At 41.2% G+C, this 19,568-nt stretch overlaps 1 protein-coding gene across 3 annotated transcripts in view; it reads left to right on the top strand.

Moving 5' to 3' along the window:
* Positions 1 to 19,568, top strand: part of LOC126248433 (beta-1,4-glucuronyltransferase 1) — a 323,883-nt gene that overhangs the window by 300,545 nt on the left and 3,770 nt on the right. For all 3 annotated transcript variants that reach the window (XM_049949407.1, XM_049949406.1, XM_049949405.1), the window contains exons 4-6: positions 9,843 to 10,628; positions 15,655 to 15,897; positions 17,255 to 17,484. In XM_049949407.1, the coding sequence (XP_049805364.1) occupies positions 9,843 to 10,628; positions 15,655 to 15,897; positions 17,255 to 17,452 (1,227 nt within the window). In that variant the 3' untranslated portion in view covers positions 17,453 to 17,484. The remainder of the gene's footprint in view (positions 1 to 9,842; positions 10,629 to 15,654; positions 15,898 to 17,254; positions 17,485 to 19,568) is intronic.

Raw genomic sequence — 19,568 nt, 5'->3', positions numbered from 1 at the left:
ATCTCCATAATACCGACATGATGATCGAATACACCGGCAACAAATGTAGCGGCTCACTTCTAAATTGCGACTAAGTGCTCCTTAATCCGACCTGGTGGGGATCGCTAACACTCGATCAATACTCAAGAATAGGTCGCAGCACTTCTATTCGAGGTGCCCTGCAAAGAATACCAAACTTTCCTAAAATTCGCCCCATGAACCGACGCCGATCGGACTTCCATACTACCGCCCTTACGTACTCGTTCCATTTCATATCTTTTTTGCTATCTTACGCACATGTATTCAGTCGACGTGACAGTGTGAAGCAACACACTACTAATGCTGTATTCGAACATTGTGGGTATGTTTTTCCTACTGGTCTGCATTAAGTTCGGTTTTTCTACATAAAGGGCAAGCTGTCATTCAACACACCACCAGAAATTTTGTGTTAGTCACATTATATCCTCCTACAGTCACTCAACGCAGATACTTTTGACTGATTTATTTGTCCGCAGCTCGTGGTCGTGCGGTAGCGTTCTCGCTTCCCACGCCCGGGTTCCCGGGTTCGATTCCCGGCGGGGTCAGGGATTTTCTCTGCCTCGTGATGATGACTCGGTGTTGTGTGACGTCCTTAGGTTAGTTAGGTTTAAGTAGTTCTAAGTTCTAGGGGACTGATGACCATGGCTGTTAAGTCCCATAGTGCTCAGCCATTTGAACCATTTGAACTGATTTATTGATGCGGCTATAGACTTAGCGGCGAGGTCACAAGTCCCGCGATTCAGAAGTTACTAAAAGTTACTAAAAGTTACTAAAAGTTACTAAAAGTTACTAAAAGTTACTAAAAGTTACTAAAAGTTACTAAAAGTTACTAAAAGTTACTAAAAGTGGGCGGATCCAGTCACTTTGGTTAAAGTACAAAGCGAGGAAATGAAACACGCAGTAGGAGGTATAAAAGGGTAGGCGAAATCTAAAAACTGAAAAAGAAACAGAGATAAAAGAGCGGTCTTTACACGGGAGAGTGGTCATCGGCCTAAGACCTAGAAGCCCGAATCACAAATACCCTGCGGCTGCCCTTGCACAAGGAGCAAAGTAAAACCTTATAACTGAAAATAAAAATCATTTTGAAGTAGGAAGCTGAGGACTAGTTCAACCATCCGTGAATCGTCTGCTAATACTGAGTACGAGAAATTTGGAAGGCTGAACTTAGTGCGAAGGGCCAAAAGAAGGGGACAATCCACCAATATAAGGGATACCGTCAGTCTGGCTCGACAGCCGCATTGTGGGGGTGGCTAGTTACACAAGAGAAAACACTGGGTGGGCCTAGTATGACCGATGCGTAGACGTATAAGACAGCGGACTCTTTCCGAGAGGAGCAGAAGGAAGAGCGCCAAATTGCAGTAGTCTCCTTGATTGTGTGGAGGTTATTAGTAACAACAGTAGTGCACCAGACGTCATTTCACTTCTGGGCAAAGAGAGATCTGATGTGTGTGTGTGTATCTGCACCTGGAATCATGAACGGGAGCGGGGTTAAGTATCTGCTTCTCTAACCAGTCAGCCAGTTCATTCCCTGAGACACGCATATGACTTGGGACCTACAGAAAGACAACAGAGCAGGCGGCACAGCCAAGGGCAGAGAGAAGGTGATGGGTAGCAGAGACCAAAGGGTGATAAGAGTAGCATCAGTCTATAGCCTGTAAGCTACTTGTTGAATGGGTACATATTAGAACATTGTTGAGGGAGGCCTGAGCAACGAAATGAATGGCCCTGTTAATGGCTAGCAGCTCTGCTGTGAACACACTACATGATCCCGGCAGCAAGTGGCGTCCCATGCCACAAGGTGACGTTAAAGCTCATCCTGCCTGATCTATTGTTTTAGAACCGTCAGTGCAAAGGATCACAGCACCCTAAAATTCTTCATGGATGGAACATACAAGTTGCCACAATATCAGTGACGACAGAGACTTTAGGACCCTGGAATAGATAGGTCCTAGTCCTTTGTCCAGACACCGTCCAAGCAGGGATGCAGGAGGAAGTACAAGGTGCACATTCCAGTGAGTGGAGATCCCGACAGACGGACGTGAGACGCACTCCAACTGGCAATCGCACCCGAGGGTAGGCATCGGGAGGGACATGTCCCTCATTTGCAAAGAGGAGAGGATACACGGAATGGTCAGGAAATCGTCAAATGGCGACTGCGTAAAAAAACCTGGAGTTGGCTCCGTCGTATTTGTAGAGGGGGAACCCCACTTTGCGAGGAGACTGTCGATACGACTAGTGCAAACGGCACCAATAGCCAGATGCACACCGTAATGATGAACAGGGTCAAATAGTTCCACAATGGAAGGAGCCACAGAGCCATAAACCTGACAAACATAATGTAGCCTGGCAAAACCAGAGCACGATAAAGATGGACAAGAGTAGCATGGTCGGTACCCCAAGATCTGTGGGCCAGGATGCGGACAGCATTATGCTTCCCCATGCTGGTAGTCTTCAGGTGGCTAATACGGGCCAGCCACATCAACATTTTAACAACAGTAAGGCCCAAGAAACGGGACTTTGCTACAAAATAAAGGCGCTGGTCGCCTAAATAAAGCTCCGTATCGGAGTGTACTGTGAGTCGACAGCAAAAATGCACATCTGCGTTTTGGAGAGAGAAAACTGGAAGCCATGGGAGAGGGCGCATGCAGAGGCTCATTGGATGGCGCCCTGAGCTGGGGTTCAGCAGATGCTACCAAGTGGCAGCTGCACCAGATACAAAAATCGTCGGCATTCAACGCCAGGATAACCAGACACTCAACATAGGTTACAAGCCAACCGAAGTCGATGAGGAAGTGTGTGGCACTTAAAACATAACCCTGTGGGATACAGTTCTTTTGGACCCAAAGAAGGCTGAGTGAACTGCAAACTCAAATCCAGAAGAGCCGGTGGGATAAAAATTTGCAGATAACAATCGGAAAGGGGCCATGACAGCATCAGTCATGGAGGGCAACTAAAATGTGATGCCGCTAAGCAATGTCGTTGGCCTTATGAAGGTAGAAGAAGACCGCGATAAGGCGCGGGCAGTTAATAAAAGCCTGTCAGATTGCTGTTTCCAGTCTGAGTAAATGGTCAGTTGTAGGTCGTCCTCCCTGAAAACCACACTGATAAGAGGACAAAAGGCCCAGAGATTGGAGTACCCAACATAATTGGAAGCTAACCATCCTCTCTAACAATTTACGTAGTACGTTCATAAGACTAATCGGGCAGTAGCTGTTGAGACACATTGGGTTCTTCCCAGGCTTAAGGACGTGGATAACGATGCTGTCTCGTCATTGTGATAGGGAGGCACCTGTGTGCCAAATTTGTTTGAAGATCCTGAGGAGATATTGCCTCTGGATAACGTCAAAGTGTTGCATCCTCTGGTTGTGGATGGAAACCGGGACTGCGGCAGAGTCACGTCAAGATCTAAGAGCCTGAAAGAATTTCCATTCAGTGAAGGGTTCATTACAGGATTCGGCTTGGTGGGGCCTGAAACAGAGGGGGGTTTGTTCAACTTTGCATTTCTACTGGAAAAGGTAGCAGTATAGGAAGAGGACGCCGATGCTATTGCAAAGTGTCAGAAGGTGTCCTGCACAGGTCAATGGATCAGTACATAAAGTACGCTATAGGGTAAGACCCTAGACAGCTGACTGTCGCTGGCGGCCCGGAATGCTACGGAGCTTGGACCAAACCTGCGGCATACATCCCAGAGACATCTTAAACGGCAATGGTGTATGGGACGACGTCACTGTGGACAGGAATAGCATCAGATAGTGTTTTCGGACGAATCCAAATTTTGTTCTGTTTTAAAATGATGGGCGCATTTTGGTTCGCAGCAGACGTGGAGCGGCATCAAAGTGACTGCATTCGCACAAAACTCAAGGCGCCAACTCAAGGCCTTATGTTGTGCGGTGCTACTGGGTACACCCACAAATCACAGCTGGTGCGCGTCCAGGGCAGTGACCAATATGACTACATGAATGACTCCCTGCGACCTAGATGCCATTTTTCAGCAATACAATGTACGACCACATGTTGCTCTATGAACACGTGACTTCTTAGTGCCACAGGACTTAAGCCTTTTGCCCTCGCCCTCCAGATCACCAGATATCTCACCAATCGAAAATGTGTGGGGTATGGTGAATCAACGGGTGCGGCGCTGTGGCCAGTTGCCAACCACTACAGATGAACTATAGAACAACGTGAATGCAGCATGGATGGCTATACCACAGGACGCAATTTTCGTGCCTTATACGCGTCGATGCCATCACGCATCCAACAACTTATCAGGGCCCATGGTGGACCCTATGCCTACTAGCCAACTGGACACATGCTGAACAGAAGTGACAAATGCTGATCATTTCTGCAGAACATACTAATGTAGATAGCCTGTGAATATGGAAGTTCGTCTCTAGTCGTTCAGTGTGTTCTGTCTTGTCTGAATATTGAGTGTGTTTAGCTGCAAGAGACGATCCAACGTAATTACGTGCGCAGCAAGAATTGTGGACATAGTGAGCTATTAGCGCAGCGCGAACGTGGCAGTCCCGATCCCAAGCGTTCCCTGAAATTCCTGTCAGATTAAGTTCACAACAGTGAGGCTGTCCTCGTATGGAGACTGTACATGTGGAATGAAATGGCACCCCTAGTACCGGGTGATCAAAAAGTCAGTATAAATTTGAAAATTTAATAAACCACGGAATAATGTAGATAGAGGGGTAAAAATTGACACACATGCTTGGAATGACATGGGGTTTTATTAGAACCACCCCATATTGCTAGACGCGTGAAAGATCTCTTGCGCGCGTCGTTTGGTGGTGATCGTGTGCTCAGCCGCCACTCCCGTCATGCTTGACCTCCCAGGCCCCAGACATCAGTCCGTGCGGTTATTGGCTTTGGGATTACCAGAAGTCGCAAGTTTATCGTGATCGACCGACATCTCTAGGATGCTGAAAGAAAAATCCGACGCCAATGCCTCACCATAACTCCGGACATGCTTCACAGTGCTGTTCATAACATTATTCCTAGACTACAGCTATTGTTGAGGAAGTATGGTGGACATATTGAGCATTTCCTGTCAAGAACATCATCTTTGCTTTGTCTTACTTTTGTTATGCTAATTACTGCTACTCTGATCAGATGAAGCGCCATCTGTCTGACATTTTTGAACTTTTGTATTTTTTGGTTCTAATAAAACCCCATGTCATTCCAAGAACGTCAATTTGTACCTCTGTATCTACATTATCCCGTGATTTATTCAGTTTTCAAATTTATACTGACTTTTTGATCACCCGGTATATTTGTCACCATCACGTGAATACGGGTTGTGCCGGCAGACCAGTTACAACCGTTCGCCTGGAGTAACCTGAACAAGACAATACACAGACGGGATCATACTTACCTTACATGCGGGTATATTGCTTCCGGCTATATTCAGCCTAAGACTTCACTGACTAGAAGTTGGTTCTGATGTAACAGAATTTTGGCTTAACGTAGCACTGCTTTCAAGTAACTGTTTCTTTACACCAATCAATTTACTTAGATTCACTCTATCAATCGTCGTCAAGTGACTATTTTTCGTTTCTGGCTGCCTTTCTATAAATCATTTCTTAGGTAGGTAACCTTTATTACAAGTCAGAACCAGCTTTTATTCACAGTTTTTGTGGGGGTACTTCACACGAGCTTATCCACTAAGGCAGACACTGTTTCGTTTGTTTTATTACACTTTTTCTTATAAAAAAGGGTCTCTTTGAAAGTTCAGCTATCTCAGTCGAAGCAGAGGACAAAAATATCTGTATTCAGATACCTAGTTTTTCCATCGACGGCGATATTTGAATCATTATATATTAAGACATCACTTAAGAACCATCCATTTCTACCCAAGTGGATTCTGCTGACTAAATCAGATTCCAGATTCGAACTACGCAAATCAAATGCCATGGCGTAAAATACGGAGCATTCCACTCAGGTTTTATTTTAGCAGTTTGATACGTTCAGCACTTCCATCGTCCTGTCAGCCCAGTTGAATGAACATATTATAAACCTGATTCACATGCATATAAAACAAGTACTTTGTGGGAGACACTCATTTATATTACGACGCGTTGAACCATGCAGAAAACGGGCCTTCAGCTTAAATTAACATTTAACATATAAAACTAAATTGGAGACAAGTGATCATGACTTAACGGCTCGGCTGACGCTTAACAATGACGTTAGAAGCTGGAATGTGAAAAGAAGCTGCGTCGTGAAAATGAAGCACTGCGTTGGAATCCGCACGTCTATGAGGGGTTGACACAGCGTATGTGTAATACAAACAATGCTTTTGACGCATTTCGTAATCATTTTATTGTGGGAACATTGACAGAAGCTACAAATGCATACGCACTGATCAAGCCACTACACAGTCCATGGCAGAGGAGACATCGTATCAATGTTATCGATTTTATTTCCTATTTCATTCGCCCGTTTAACGTGGGAAAGGTAACATATGCCTCTGTACATCTCCTTATCTCTCTGTCCCGTGATCCCCACCCGAGATACACAACGGTGGCAGGTTAATAGATGCGCAGTCTTGTTCGAATACCTGTTCTTTAAATTTACCGAACAGAAACGCGTCGTTTTTCTCCCAAGGATTCCCATGTAAATTCCCCGAGAATTTCTATTACGATCCTAGAAGTGCGTATCTGACTTCCTCCCACGTCTCGTCACGCCTACTTGTTAAAGACTCCTTGGGAGCCATACTTTAATTTTCCCAGACACCGTGCAACAAATCTGCGTTTAATACTGATTTTAACTTATTCCGTTTCATATCATATTGTTTCCTCGTGTTATGGCTAAATGCTTATACGATGTAATGTGCTCAAGATGTTCAACGCTAATCTCGTTGACTAATACCGATTTTCTGTCTTTGTTGTAGACATCTTTCATTTCAACCACTTTGGAATTTGAAATAATGTCTTTCGTAAGTTTTTATTAGGCTGCAAGTGCAAAATTATTAGCCTACTAAGTCGTTAGTTATTCATCAGAAGCATAATGTTAAAATAACCTTAAAACCTCATGAAAGAGCCGTTTACCTTCAGTTCAGATTAAACAGGGACATGCAGACAATAAGTATACCCACGAAACTGGCGTATGAGTTCATGAATACCTTCTAGATGGAAGTTATGTAATTAGTTGGGTTCATATTTCATGGCTCGTTTGGGCGATTAATTATAATGATTCGAACGAATCATCTTATGTTCGTATGTATTTTTGGCTACATACGGGGTATTTCTTTAACTTGACAGATAAATACATCTGAACGACGCATCATACGAAAACAATATTTTAGGTGAAAAGTTAATATTAGTGAAGGGGACATCCGTCTTCGATGCAACTGCCCACTTCGTAACCACCCTCCCGCGTGGCAGGATCAACTTTGTATTTTCAAATGGGAAATCGCCGTTTTTATTGTATATTCGGATCCTATGCCAAAAGTACGTACGATTTACTACCACCGTTGTTTCCTATTCATGAGAGATGGTGCATTTCGTACAAAAAAAGTTTCAAATAGACCTTCATATCGCAGGAATACAGAAGACAGGACCACGACAACTTCTGACAACAGCGAGTTGCAGTAGCAGGGATTTGTCCAAACGTAACCAAAAAAGGTCGGTTTAACGTGGATCTATGTGAAGCATTCATTGCAAGCGATATTCCGCTTCACAAACTTACAAACTCTATCCTCAAAGACTTCCTGGGCAAATATTCCTTAAATCAAAATATACCAGATGAATCAACATTGCTTAAAAATTACATACCGACAATTTACGTGAGGTTTTGGAAGAAATACGCAATGAACTCAAGGACAGCATTATCTGGATTTCAATTGACGAAACTACATACACTTGAGGCCGTTACATTGCAAATTTTATTGTTGGTGCTTCAAAACAAGAGTCGCCTCCTTCCTATTTAGCGGCCTGCAAAGAACTTGAAAAAGTAAATCATCCTACGGTCGCCAGATTTGTGAATGAGGGTATTAGAAAAATATTTCCAAAGTCTTCTGCAGATGAAACTGTGTTCGTGTTCGTTTCAGATGCCGCTCCCTAGATGACTAAAGCACGAAAAGCCCGCAAGAGTATTTCATCCCAATTTGATTCATGTGACATGCTTTGCTTATGGAGTACATCGCCTTGCGTAAGTAGTACGTTCCACGTTTGTGAATGTAAATAAACTGATTTCATCCACAACGAAAGTGTTTCTGAAGGCTCCAGCTCGCATCAAGACCTACAAAGAAAAACTACCAGATGACCTTACCTCCCGAACCAGTGGTAGCTCGTTGAGGTACGTGTACGTGGGTCGAAGCTGTGTTTTTTTTACAATGAACATTTCGAGACCATTAGAGGGGCAGTAAAAGACTTAGATAGTGCAGAGGCTTTGGCAGTTGGCCAGTGCAAGGAAGTTTCAATGATTCCGGTATTAAAAAAGACAGTGCTGTGATCAGCACTCATTTTTCCCACATACCTGAAAACATTACAGAGCTTAATGTATGGCGTTGAATAAATCTATTCAGTACATAAATAAAATTATTCTACTAAACTCCTCATTCCCGGAGGCCCAAGAAAACTTATAAGTTTGAAAACATTTTAAACAATAACCAAGGCTTCGAACCCTTGTGCCAAATTGATTGTTTTATTAATGGAATGGGTGAGCTTTAACCAGAAACAATAAGTGACAACATAGCACCCACATTCAAATACTGTCCAGTTACCTCAACAGATGTAGAACAGTCCTTTTCTGCTCTTAAAGAGTTTAATGTGATCGAAGACACAATTTTCCTACCGAACATTTGGAACAATACTTGTCAGTTTATGCTTACAATAGTAGAAAAGTGTAAAATTGTAAATGATGCTTTGGTCCAATAGTATTAATTAAAAGTTAATACTGCTAAAAAAATTCATGATTGTAATGTTTTTTAAATAAAACATTAAGGAGTTTTTGAGCATGACCCTCTTCGTGCGATATATCTCGAAGTTGGCCCTAGTCATAGAGATTCTTTCGCTGCGACTCACTCGCATCGCATCCGCTTGTTCCTGACAACAGTAGCAAAGAAGGAACAATTCTTGAAACACTGTATGCGCCCCAATTTTGCAAATTTTTAAAAAATAACCCCAGAAAGGCCCCTGTCCTAACTTACATCAGAAAGTATTCACAAAATATCAGCGTTCTAAATGCACCGATTTTTCGTGTAGCCGGCGCTCTTCCACGTAAATGATACACACAGGTTGGATTTCGAGATATAATGTACGCAGTAACTACCATGTTTTCTTATCTATGTTGGATATTTCAAAACTTTTATGCATTTTTAATCATTTTTCATGCATATTTTAAGACTTTTATGATGCATATAACCTGGTCTCTAGTTACCATGAAGCAGTTAGCACCTGTCATCGTTTTCCACAGACATGCTGCCCCATACACATTCTTCATTCTCCGTTACACCGCAGTTGAAAATAATTTTCTTAACGGCCCCCTACCATTTCCGCATTGTTTTGCATCCCTCTTCAAATGTTTGAGCTTGTCGATTGAATATCTTCATGATTCCGCAATATTTTCAGGCATTTTCATGTCTTTCTTCCATATGTACATCTCTTCAGCATGCACCAGATACCGTGAAAATAAAAATGAGGCTAATAATAGCTCACTCAGAACGGTATAAACCCTCATTGTTCCTCGTTCCATCTGTGAACTGATAGAGAAGAAATACTATTATTTTTATTGCACTTTTTATGGGTATGGATTTTCGTGTGCGTAGCGTTTGGCACTGTTGTTGAATCATATCTCTGACAGAAAATTACTTTTTGCAGATGGCATCCAGTGGCGCAGGTCCATCGAATGCCACGAGGAAACCGAATAGCGGTGCAACAGTGGACCCACCTGCGTCGAACCCCGAACACGTCACCGAGCGCGAGAAGACGCTGAGCGAAGTGATAAAGTGCTACGATCGCACCAGCGAGCCGCGCATGGCACAGCGAGGCGACTTCTGGGTGCTGTACAATTACGTGCGCGCCGATCGGACGTTCCACTGTTGGGAGTCAATAACGTACACGACACACGCCGATTACACCTTCCTTGATAACCTGAAGCCACTGCTAGAGAGGTGGCGGGGACCTGTGTCACTATCTGTGCACGCGCCGGGCACGGACTTCAAGCCAACGCTGGAAGCGATCCGTTGGGCGCGCGACTGCCTGTCGCCTCTCGTGGCGGAATACGTGACATTCCACGTGTTCTTCAGCTCGCGGCACATTCCCAAGGAGCTGCCGCGCTCCGCCGACGCCTCTGCCAAGGGGCTGTCAGACTGCAACAAGCCCGCACCCTGGGTCAACGTGTCTGCGGCGTCGCTGTACAAGACGCGCAGCCGCATCTTGTATCCTGTCAACGTGGGCAGGAACGCCGCGCGCGAGTCTGCCACTACCCATTACGTACTGCCGTCGGATATCGAACTCTACCCTAGTCCTGGTGTCATTCCAGATTTCCTCGAGATGATCCGTCGGCAGGATAAACCTCTACTACGACCAAATCCGAAAGTATTTCCACTCTCCATCTTCGAACTGGAGAAGGGTGCAACGCTTCCCGAAAATAAGGAGCAGTTGGTAAGATTTATTCTACACAACTAATATGCAATTCATTTGTCTGAACAGTGGTACTATTGTAAAAAGCGTCATATGTTCTGCAGAGCTTATTTCCTTATGTCCTAGGTTTTAGTTAGTTTCCCTATTTTCTTGAGCAATAACTTGTCTGTGTGAGGACTACTTTCATGCTGCTCTTCATGCTAATTTAACCTGTGAAAGCCCCTTCGCCTCTCCATAATTACTGCAACCTACATCCAAATGGACCTGCTTACTGTAGTCAAGCATTGGTCCCCCTCTCACATTTCTATCCCTTGCACCAAATTGCTGAGTTCTTCAGGCCTCAGGACGTGTCCTATCAGCTGGTCATGTCTTTTAGTCAAGTTTTGCCATAAATTTGTTTCCTTCCTTCACAATTTCATTCAGTACCACCCCCATTTGTTAATAGATCCATTCATCTGACCTCCAGTATTCTCGTATAGAACCAAATTCCAAAAGCTTCTATTCTCGTCTTGCTTTAACTGCTTATCATCCACATTTCATTTCGTTCAAGGCTACACTCCAGACATGCACCTCCAAAAAGACGTGCTAACACTTACATTTGTATTAGATGTTAAATTCGTTTTTGCAGAAATGCATTCCTGTTTACTTTAGCATTCATTCATTTTACTGCCAAAATAGCAAAACTCACCTCCTACTTTGTCTCAAACTTATAACCAAACTCCCTCAGAATCATTTGATTTAATTTGATTACACTCTATCACCTTTGTTCTACTTTCATAGTTGTCCACGTTAGTCTCATTTCAAGACGACATGCATTCTGTTAAACTGTTCTTCCACAATCTTTGTCATCTATGACAGAGTTAAGGCACCTGTAACCACAAGGTTTTTATTTCCTTTCTCTTAACTTAAATTCTCTTACATATCATTGTTTCATTTCCTTAATTGCTTCTTAAATATACAGATTGAATAGCATGGAGCTTATGCTTCACCCCTATCTTATTCCCTTCAGAACTATTACTTCCTTTTTATGTCCTTAAACTCTTAAAACTGCAGCATGAGTTCTGTATAACTTGTAAATAACCTCTTGTTCTCTATTTTTTAATCCTTGCTACCTTTGGAATTTCTACATTATCAGAAGCTTTTTCTTAATCTAAAATGGCTGTTAACAAAGGTTGGCCTATGGTCTACAGTAAGTCATAGGGTCCGTATTGCCTCATGCCTTCCTACATTTCTCCAAAATCCAAAGTGATCTTCCCAACATTAGCTTCTGCCAGCTTTTCCACTCTTCTGAAATTAGTTCAGGTCATTATTTTGCAACTATAACACATTAAACTGGATAGTCTTCTATTACTTGCACCTTCCCTTCTTGTAATTGAAATTACACTGTTCTTCTTAAAGTCTGGGGATATTTTTCCTGTCTCAAATATCTTGCACACCAGGTGGAATAGTGTTGTCATGGCTTGTGCCCCCAAGAATCTAAATTATTCTAGGGAAATTTTGTCTATCCCAAGGTCCTTCTCCATTTAAGAGTTCCAGTACATTGTAAAACTGTTCAAGCAGTGTCGTATCTCCCATCTCCTCTTCTATGTTCCAAGTTTGTTTTGCTTATATAGATCCACTATACGTTCCTTCCACCTTTCAGTTCTTTCCTCCTCTACTTAGTACTGGCTTGCAGTCTGTGTCCTTGATTTTCATACAATGCTCCCCTTTCTTCCACAGGCCTCTGTAATATCTTACAGGTCACATATGTCTTTCCTCTAGTTATGCATGCTTCTACAGTCTTGCAGTTCACCTCTATCCATTCCTGCTTTGTCATTTTGCACTTTGTGTCAATCTCAGTTTGTAGACATCTGTGTTCTGTTTCATTTGCTTTACTTGTTGCATTTTTATATTTTCTTTTTTAATCAATTACATTCAATATCTCCTGTGTTATTTAGGGGTTTATAATAGTCCTTGCCTTTTTACATATATGATCCTTTGCTGCCATCCCTATTTCATTACTCAAAGCTATCCATTTTTGTACTCCCTGTTCCATTACAGTCCAACATTGTTTAATTTCCCATCTGAAGCTCTCGACAACCTATATCTCCTTCATTTTATCTAGGACCTATGTCCTTAATTTCCATTCTTTTCCCAATTTCATTCCAATTTACCGTTCTCACTCAGTAAATTACGGTCAGAATCCACATCTGCCAGAAGAAATACCTTGCAGCTTAAAATCTTGTACTGAATTCTGTCTTCAGATTATATTATCAATTTGAAACCTTTGTGTGTTACAAGTCTATTCCACCTAGACAATTTTCTCCATGGTTGTTAAACCAAGTGGTAGCAATGACAAAATTGTTTTGTGCAAAATTCTACCTTGTGGCTTCCTCTTTCACTCCTTTCCTCCAGTCCATATTTGAAAATTATTTTTCCTAATCTTCATTTTCCTGCTATCAAATTCTGGTTCCCCATCACAATTGAGTTTTAATCTCCCATAACTATCTAATTTCATTTATCTCCTCATACATTGTATAAATCTCACCGTCTGTGGAGCTGGTAGGCACATACAATTGTACTTCTGTGGTGGGTGTCAGCCATGTGTCTATCTTGGCTACAGTACTGGCTTCACATCCCTGTTCACCCACATCCCTGTTTTGTTGTTCAATGTCAGACATACTCTTGGGTTACCATATACTGATAAGACCAGAAGTCCCATTCTTCCTGCAGGGTGTTTCACTAATTCCCATTACATCTAACTTCAACCTATCCATTAAATTCTCTAACCTACCTATCCATTAAGGGCTCCAACATTCCACACCTCAATCCATAGAATGCCAGTTCTGGTTTTCCTGATACCTAACTTCTCCTGAAGAGTCCCTGCCCCAGAATATTTTACCAAAGAGGATGGCATCATTATTATGACACACAGTAGAGTTGCATGCCCTTTGGGAAAAATAATAGCTGCTGTTTCCCCCTTGCCTTGAGCCATTTGTAGTACCAGCACTGAAAGGTAATATTGGTTGATGTTAAAAGGACAGACTAGTCAATCATACACACTGTTTCCCCTGCAACTACCAAAATGGCTGCTGCCACTCATCAGGAACCACGGGTTAGTCTGGCATTTCCAAATATAGCCCCCCACCCTCGTTTCACCTATATCTTCCAGGCACACAAGCTGACACCCACCCCCTCATGAGGTCCATGGCTCATTGGCATGGGGTGGGGGGGAGACAATAATCGGACAGTCACACACATCAGTGCAGCGTTCTAGTACGCATGAAAGTGAAAACAATTGTGAATGAAGATATTAATATTAATGTTCATAGTGAGCGTATTGGCATAATAAGAGAATTTCCAATATGCAAACAAAAAATTCATTTCAGAATGGTAAATTAGTCCATAATATTATGTTTTGGCAGAATCCAGTAGTGGACAGCAAATGGATCGGGTTTGGTTACTTAGAATGATGCCAGCCAAGTAATTTCTGTAGCTTTTAATATTTAGAGTATCTTGTCCCTTCAGTTTATGATCTAAACTGGAGTTACTCTCCATCTTTGGAATCTTCTAAAATATGATATAAACCTGCTGAATTTTCCTTTAGACAGTTTTTTGTTCAAGAAAAGATAATTCCATCACGACAATATGTACACAGTGGAAATTTTCTTAATGACTGCTTTGGTTGTTGTATGTTGATATCTGTGTGTAATAATTCCTTTGATTGAATTTCATTTTTGTTAAGTATGTGAACAAAATGAAAAATATTTTGTATTAAATTCAAAGTCCTGTGGTGTATAGGCTATATAATGTTAATGTAAGTATTACAGAAGTAGCTAAAGTTGTTAAATGAAATGAATACCAAAAGTGTAGTAAGCATGATAATTGCAATGAAATATAAAAAATACATTGCTGTTTAAAAGCAGTAAAAGTATCAGTCTGGCAAATGAAATACACTAATTTGTCATAGCATTCTTGTACAGTTGATTCAAAATCTTATCTGCAAATGGTAGGGTGCATCATACAGAGAAAATAAATTTAACACTAACTGCAGAATAATCCTTCAACTCCGCAACACCATGTACACTGTTGGATACGTACATTATGCTGCCGCCAAAATGATTGTTTACCTGATTATCTAAAATGACAACGATATAGCGAAACTTTTAAACAGCAAGCATAAAAAGTTTTTGGTCAGCTCTATAATGTTCTATGCATTCACCTGTGACTTATTTAGCCTTTCTGTGGTAATACCCTGGGGCCCATTTTGTAAATGGTCAACAAGCAACCAGCATTTAGAGATGAACTAATTAAGCCTAACACCCTTCAAACTGGCTCATTCCATTTTATTTTACAGAATATTCTACAAACACTCGATGGATTGCTTGATGAAATGCGCTGCACCCCCCACCCCCCCACCCCCCACCCCCCCCCCCACCCCCCACACAGAGGGAGAGGGAGAGGGAGAGGGAGAGGGAGAGGGAGAGGGAGAGGGAGAGGGAGAGGGAGAGGGAGAGGGAGAGGGAGAGGGAGAGGGAGAGGGAGAGGGAGAGGGAGAGGGAGAGGGAGAGGGAGAGGGAGAGGGAGAGGGAGAGGGAGAGGGAGAGGGAGAGGGAGAGGGAGAGGGAGAGGGAGAGGGAGAGGGAGAATAGCCACATGAGGTCTGTAGATTGCTGTTTTTGCTTATTAGTGCTATAGATGATGTACACATGAAAATCAGGAATTTAACCTCAACAGGCATTGTACAGTTTTCATAAATTAAATTAGCTCTCATTATGATTTTCAGTCAACTTGATGATATAATATTTTTATTTGTATTTAAAATAGATAAAACTCCTTTTCTCAGCTATTGTTTCATATATATTTGATCTAATTAGATTTGCTACTTTAAATAAAACAAATATTTTTCCTTAACTTGAAATATCTTCACTTCTGTATTCTCCCTAATCTTTGCCACGAAAAAAAGATAGAATTTTCAGATACTAAATTCCTTGTTGGAAGACAACTGAGACTAAATTTTACTTTATTTTGTTACGCAAATATTTCAGAGTTGTTAAAATTATTTCAGGTAAAGATGCTGAAGAATGGGACAGCAATTCCATTCCATAAGAAACTGTGTCCAGGATGTCACAATGTGCCAAAATCCAAAGAATGGCTAGCTGCCAACATCACGAAAGGGCTTCATGTCTTTCATATTGGGAAACGCATAGGCTACCATGTACACTGGGAACCAATTTTCATTGGTACGCATCAGGATCCGCTGTATGATGAGCGCCTTAGCTGGGAAGGAAAGAGTGATAAAATGCCACAGGTGAGTTGAACATATTTTCTAAAGAATATGTATTTTTATTTTTGGTTCGATATTATTTAATTTTGTCACTTCTACTCCATTCACCAGTGTTAATGCTTTGTGTGTCTGAAAAATATGAACTTATACGTGGGCTCGAAGTCCACATTACACTCTAGGCTCTCCAAGACACTTAGTGTGCATCAGTCCACAAGTTTGGGGTAGACAATGACATAGTAACTCCAGTGGGGCGATGCCTACTAAATAACTGGTGGAGGTAAAGCTAACCTTTTATTTAAAGACATCTCTACTTCTGTTTCATGAGTTTCATTGATCTGATATTCAATGTGTTGATATTCAATGTGTCATGGTGTGAGATTATTTCACACTTGGAAATATCAGAGCTACTAGCTGCAATCTATAAAATTAATAAAACATATTTAGACATTAGAACCACAGTGAAGTCCTATTTATAAGTTTTTGCACAACAGCTACTGAAAACCAGTAGTCTCTGCCCCCATTCCAACATATGCCAAACACTCCCAACACTCTGCCTCAGTTTTATTTTAAGTTTCTTTCAATTTCATTTCACGGTATAATGTAATAGTACAGTCTGATTAACAAACATGCAGTTCTGCTCCCGTAACAGTTTTTATCAATCACTAACATTTTTAGCTTTCCATTCTACACAGTTAATGTCTCCTCATTGGTCAGACTAGTTCCATTACATTGCCAGCAGCATGACTAAGTTGGGTTAGTGTGAGTTTTTTGCACATAAACACCAAAAATCTGTGCCCTACTGTGTGAAGAAACATTGACTCACTTTGTCTCTCACTGTTTCTACAAAATGTTCCAGTATAATCATAAAATTGGTTGTATTGGGTGATATCACTATTTCTGTAAACTACAAAACATAGAGGTAGCTGTTTTCACAAATAAAGGAAAGTGCATACAACAGAGTTGAGTAAAGCAGCATGGTAAGAATGACAAAATAGATATTTCTTCTATGTCACAGAAAAAGAACAGAAACAAGGGAAATAATTATATGGAAACTGTGCACTTCTTGGTAATGTAATGAAAAGTGTAAAGATAATTGAATTTCTAATTCACTGCAAAAGACAGTGCAGAGCTTCATAACACAATGTGTCACAGAAGCCTTAATACTTCTGTCAAAATGAGAAACATTTATGCCAGTATATTTTTCCTGTGGAAAAAAATTTGGTTAATATAGTGTCACTGTGAAGTGTACTAGATAAGAAGCATTTTTTGTTGATGTCCTTTCTTTTTCTGCATCCTCAAACAACTTCGACTAAATTCAGTGTGTTTGGTAATTTCCAATTGCTCCAAGTGAATGTAATAATTACGGTATCTTCCATTTCAGGGATATGCTCTCTGTGTCTTGGATTATGAGTTTCAAATTCTGGACAATGCTTTTTTGGTGCATAAGCCTGGAATAAAAGTATTGAAGAAAGATCCACAGAGGGCAATGTTCGCAGCAAAAACCAATGCTCTCATCAAGAAAGTTATCTTTCCTGAACTGAAGGTACTATATGGTGTTAGAAAAGGTTGTGCTGTGTAACACTTGGACACATGCACATTATCCTGAGACAGGTAATTATGAGCTTAAAGTACACAAGTGCACTTTTCTTAGATTTCATTTAATTCTTCTCTCTGACTTACATTTAAATGTCAGTGGTGACTTGGCAAATCTGAATTTTCTTCTGTCTTCACGTAACACCATTGGTGGTGCAAAGGAATTAACCCTTCAATGCTTGTGCGGTCCTCACCAAGAGGCCTCTAACTATTTTGTGAGTAATAATTGGCAGATATGGAAAGTATATGTAGTACTACTTTCCTCTGATAGTCCCATATATGGTCTTCAAAGGTCCAGTAAGTGATGGCTGGGTACAGGAGCATCACACTTCTGGGGTTCCCAGCTAGGGCTGGTCAGTTGGCCATTATCACAATCTCAGTGTGTTTCAGTAACCACCATTGTCTGCAAAGGAGGAATATTGTGTGGTAAAAGGACTGAGGACCTTGGCTTCACATACTCGATAGTGAGGAAGGTACAAACCTTCATAATAAATAACACGGGAGTTGTCTCAGAATCAGGAAGACAAACCATGAAAAATTAAATTATGCTGTATGCCAATGGGATAGATGGCACTTCAGATGAAACTATTATCAGTGGGGTACCTTTTGAAAATGACCCGCATATTCATTGCATAAGACCACCTGACAGATAAGTGGAACTGTGCATGACTGGATTGCAGATCCCCGACTGTTTGTACAAATGCGGTTATCAAATTCTGAACTAAGTGAACTCTTGGTGGAATGTTTAACAGTAAATACTTAAGAATGAACTAGATAACTTCGGCAAGTAGTCATCCCAATCAAGCTTGTCATAGAAATAACAGAATATATAAAAAACAGTGTTCATAGGAAAAATGTAAAAGATTACCAGTTCTAACTGTTCCAATTCTTTATAAGCAAAGGTTTAGATGCTTCAACTGCTGCATTTTATATTTTAAGCAACAAACAGAGATATTTCTCCTCCTTGAAGAAGCAACAGTCCAAGTAACAGATTTAATTAAAATCAAGAAACTTGGAGAGTATCCACTCAGACTGGAGCTGCAAACCACACACATGTAAAGTGTAGGTGTTGTCAACTGCAAAGGCATAATGGACATAAATGCAGCAGAATTACAGTAAGATTGGAAACCAGAAGGCCTGATGGAAGTACGCAGTATAGTAAAAAGAAAGTGGATAACATGCGAATAAAAAACAGATGAATTTATGTTAACATTCAATACACCATTTTTAAATAAATATTGTAAGCCTGGTTCATTTGACTGGAAGAAATGCCTTCTAACTCGAATACTGTGTGGAACTTTAAATGTTAAAGATTTTAACATACTACAGTAGGAGATAAAAAACATGTAAAAGGTATGTCCGTGGCACTAATGAACCAGAAACAATATGCTTATTCATGCCAAGGGGCATTAACTGTTAGGGCTTTTCTAGCTCCAGTTGGAATCCTGGAGTTAACTAGAGGGAACAAAATCAAAGAACACCAAATTCTGAAGAAAAGGTTATCTCTAAGACGATGCAGTCATCTAGTTACAGTGCATCATTTAAATCAGCACACAGACAACCAACTGTGGGGACTAATGCCTTAACAAGAAAAATTATACTGATATGAACATCAGCACATGCAAATTCACATCTAGGGGTTCGTGTGTCGGAAAATTCCTGATGTTTCAAACGATTCAGGCAGCTAGAGAAATCCAACAATCGCTGTGGGTTGGAAAAGAAAAGAATATAGAGTGTCTCCCTCAGGTGCAGATCTATTTCCCTCATCACAGAAGAGGAAGGATGCAAGCAGAGGTTAACTTAGGACTAAGAAAGTAGAGTGAAAACTATCTTATATAAAGCTAACCCCCTTAGATGTAGTTCACACAGACATTGACATAAAGGTACTAGTTGCCAAAGCATACATTCTTTCTGCTCCTCTCCCACTTGGGTGTCACTATTTCAGTGAAGAGGAGGCGAAAGAGAAACATGTGAAATATGGCACCCATACTTCAGTGGTCTTAGGATGGTTACAGAACTCTCACATGCAAAATATGTCAGCACATGCCTGCAACTGAGATGCTTGAACCCATGTGATTCCCCCATGCTAGGATTATACATTC

Source organism: Schistocerca nitens, chromosome 3 (genome assembly GCF_023898315.1).
Source record: "Schistocerca nitens isolate TAMUIC-IGC-003100 chromosome 3, iqSchNite1.1, whole genome shotgun sequence".
Taxonomy (NCBI): domain Eukaryota; kingdom Metazoa; phylum Arthropoda; class Insecta; order Orthoptera; family Acrididae; genus Schistocerca; species Schistocerca nitens.
The sequence above is the reverse complement of the archived record's forward strand: the minus strand, read 5'-3'. Positions and strand labels throughout refer to the sequence as shown.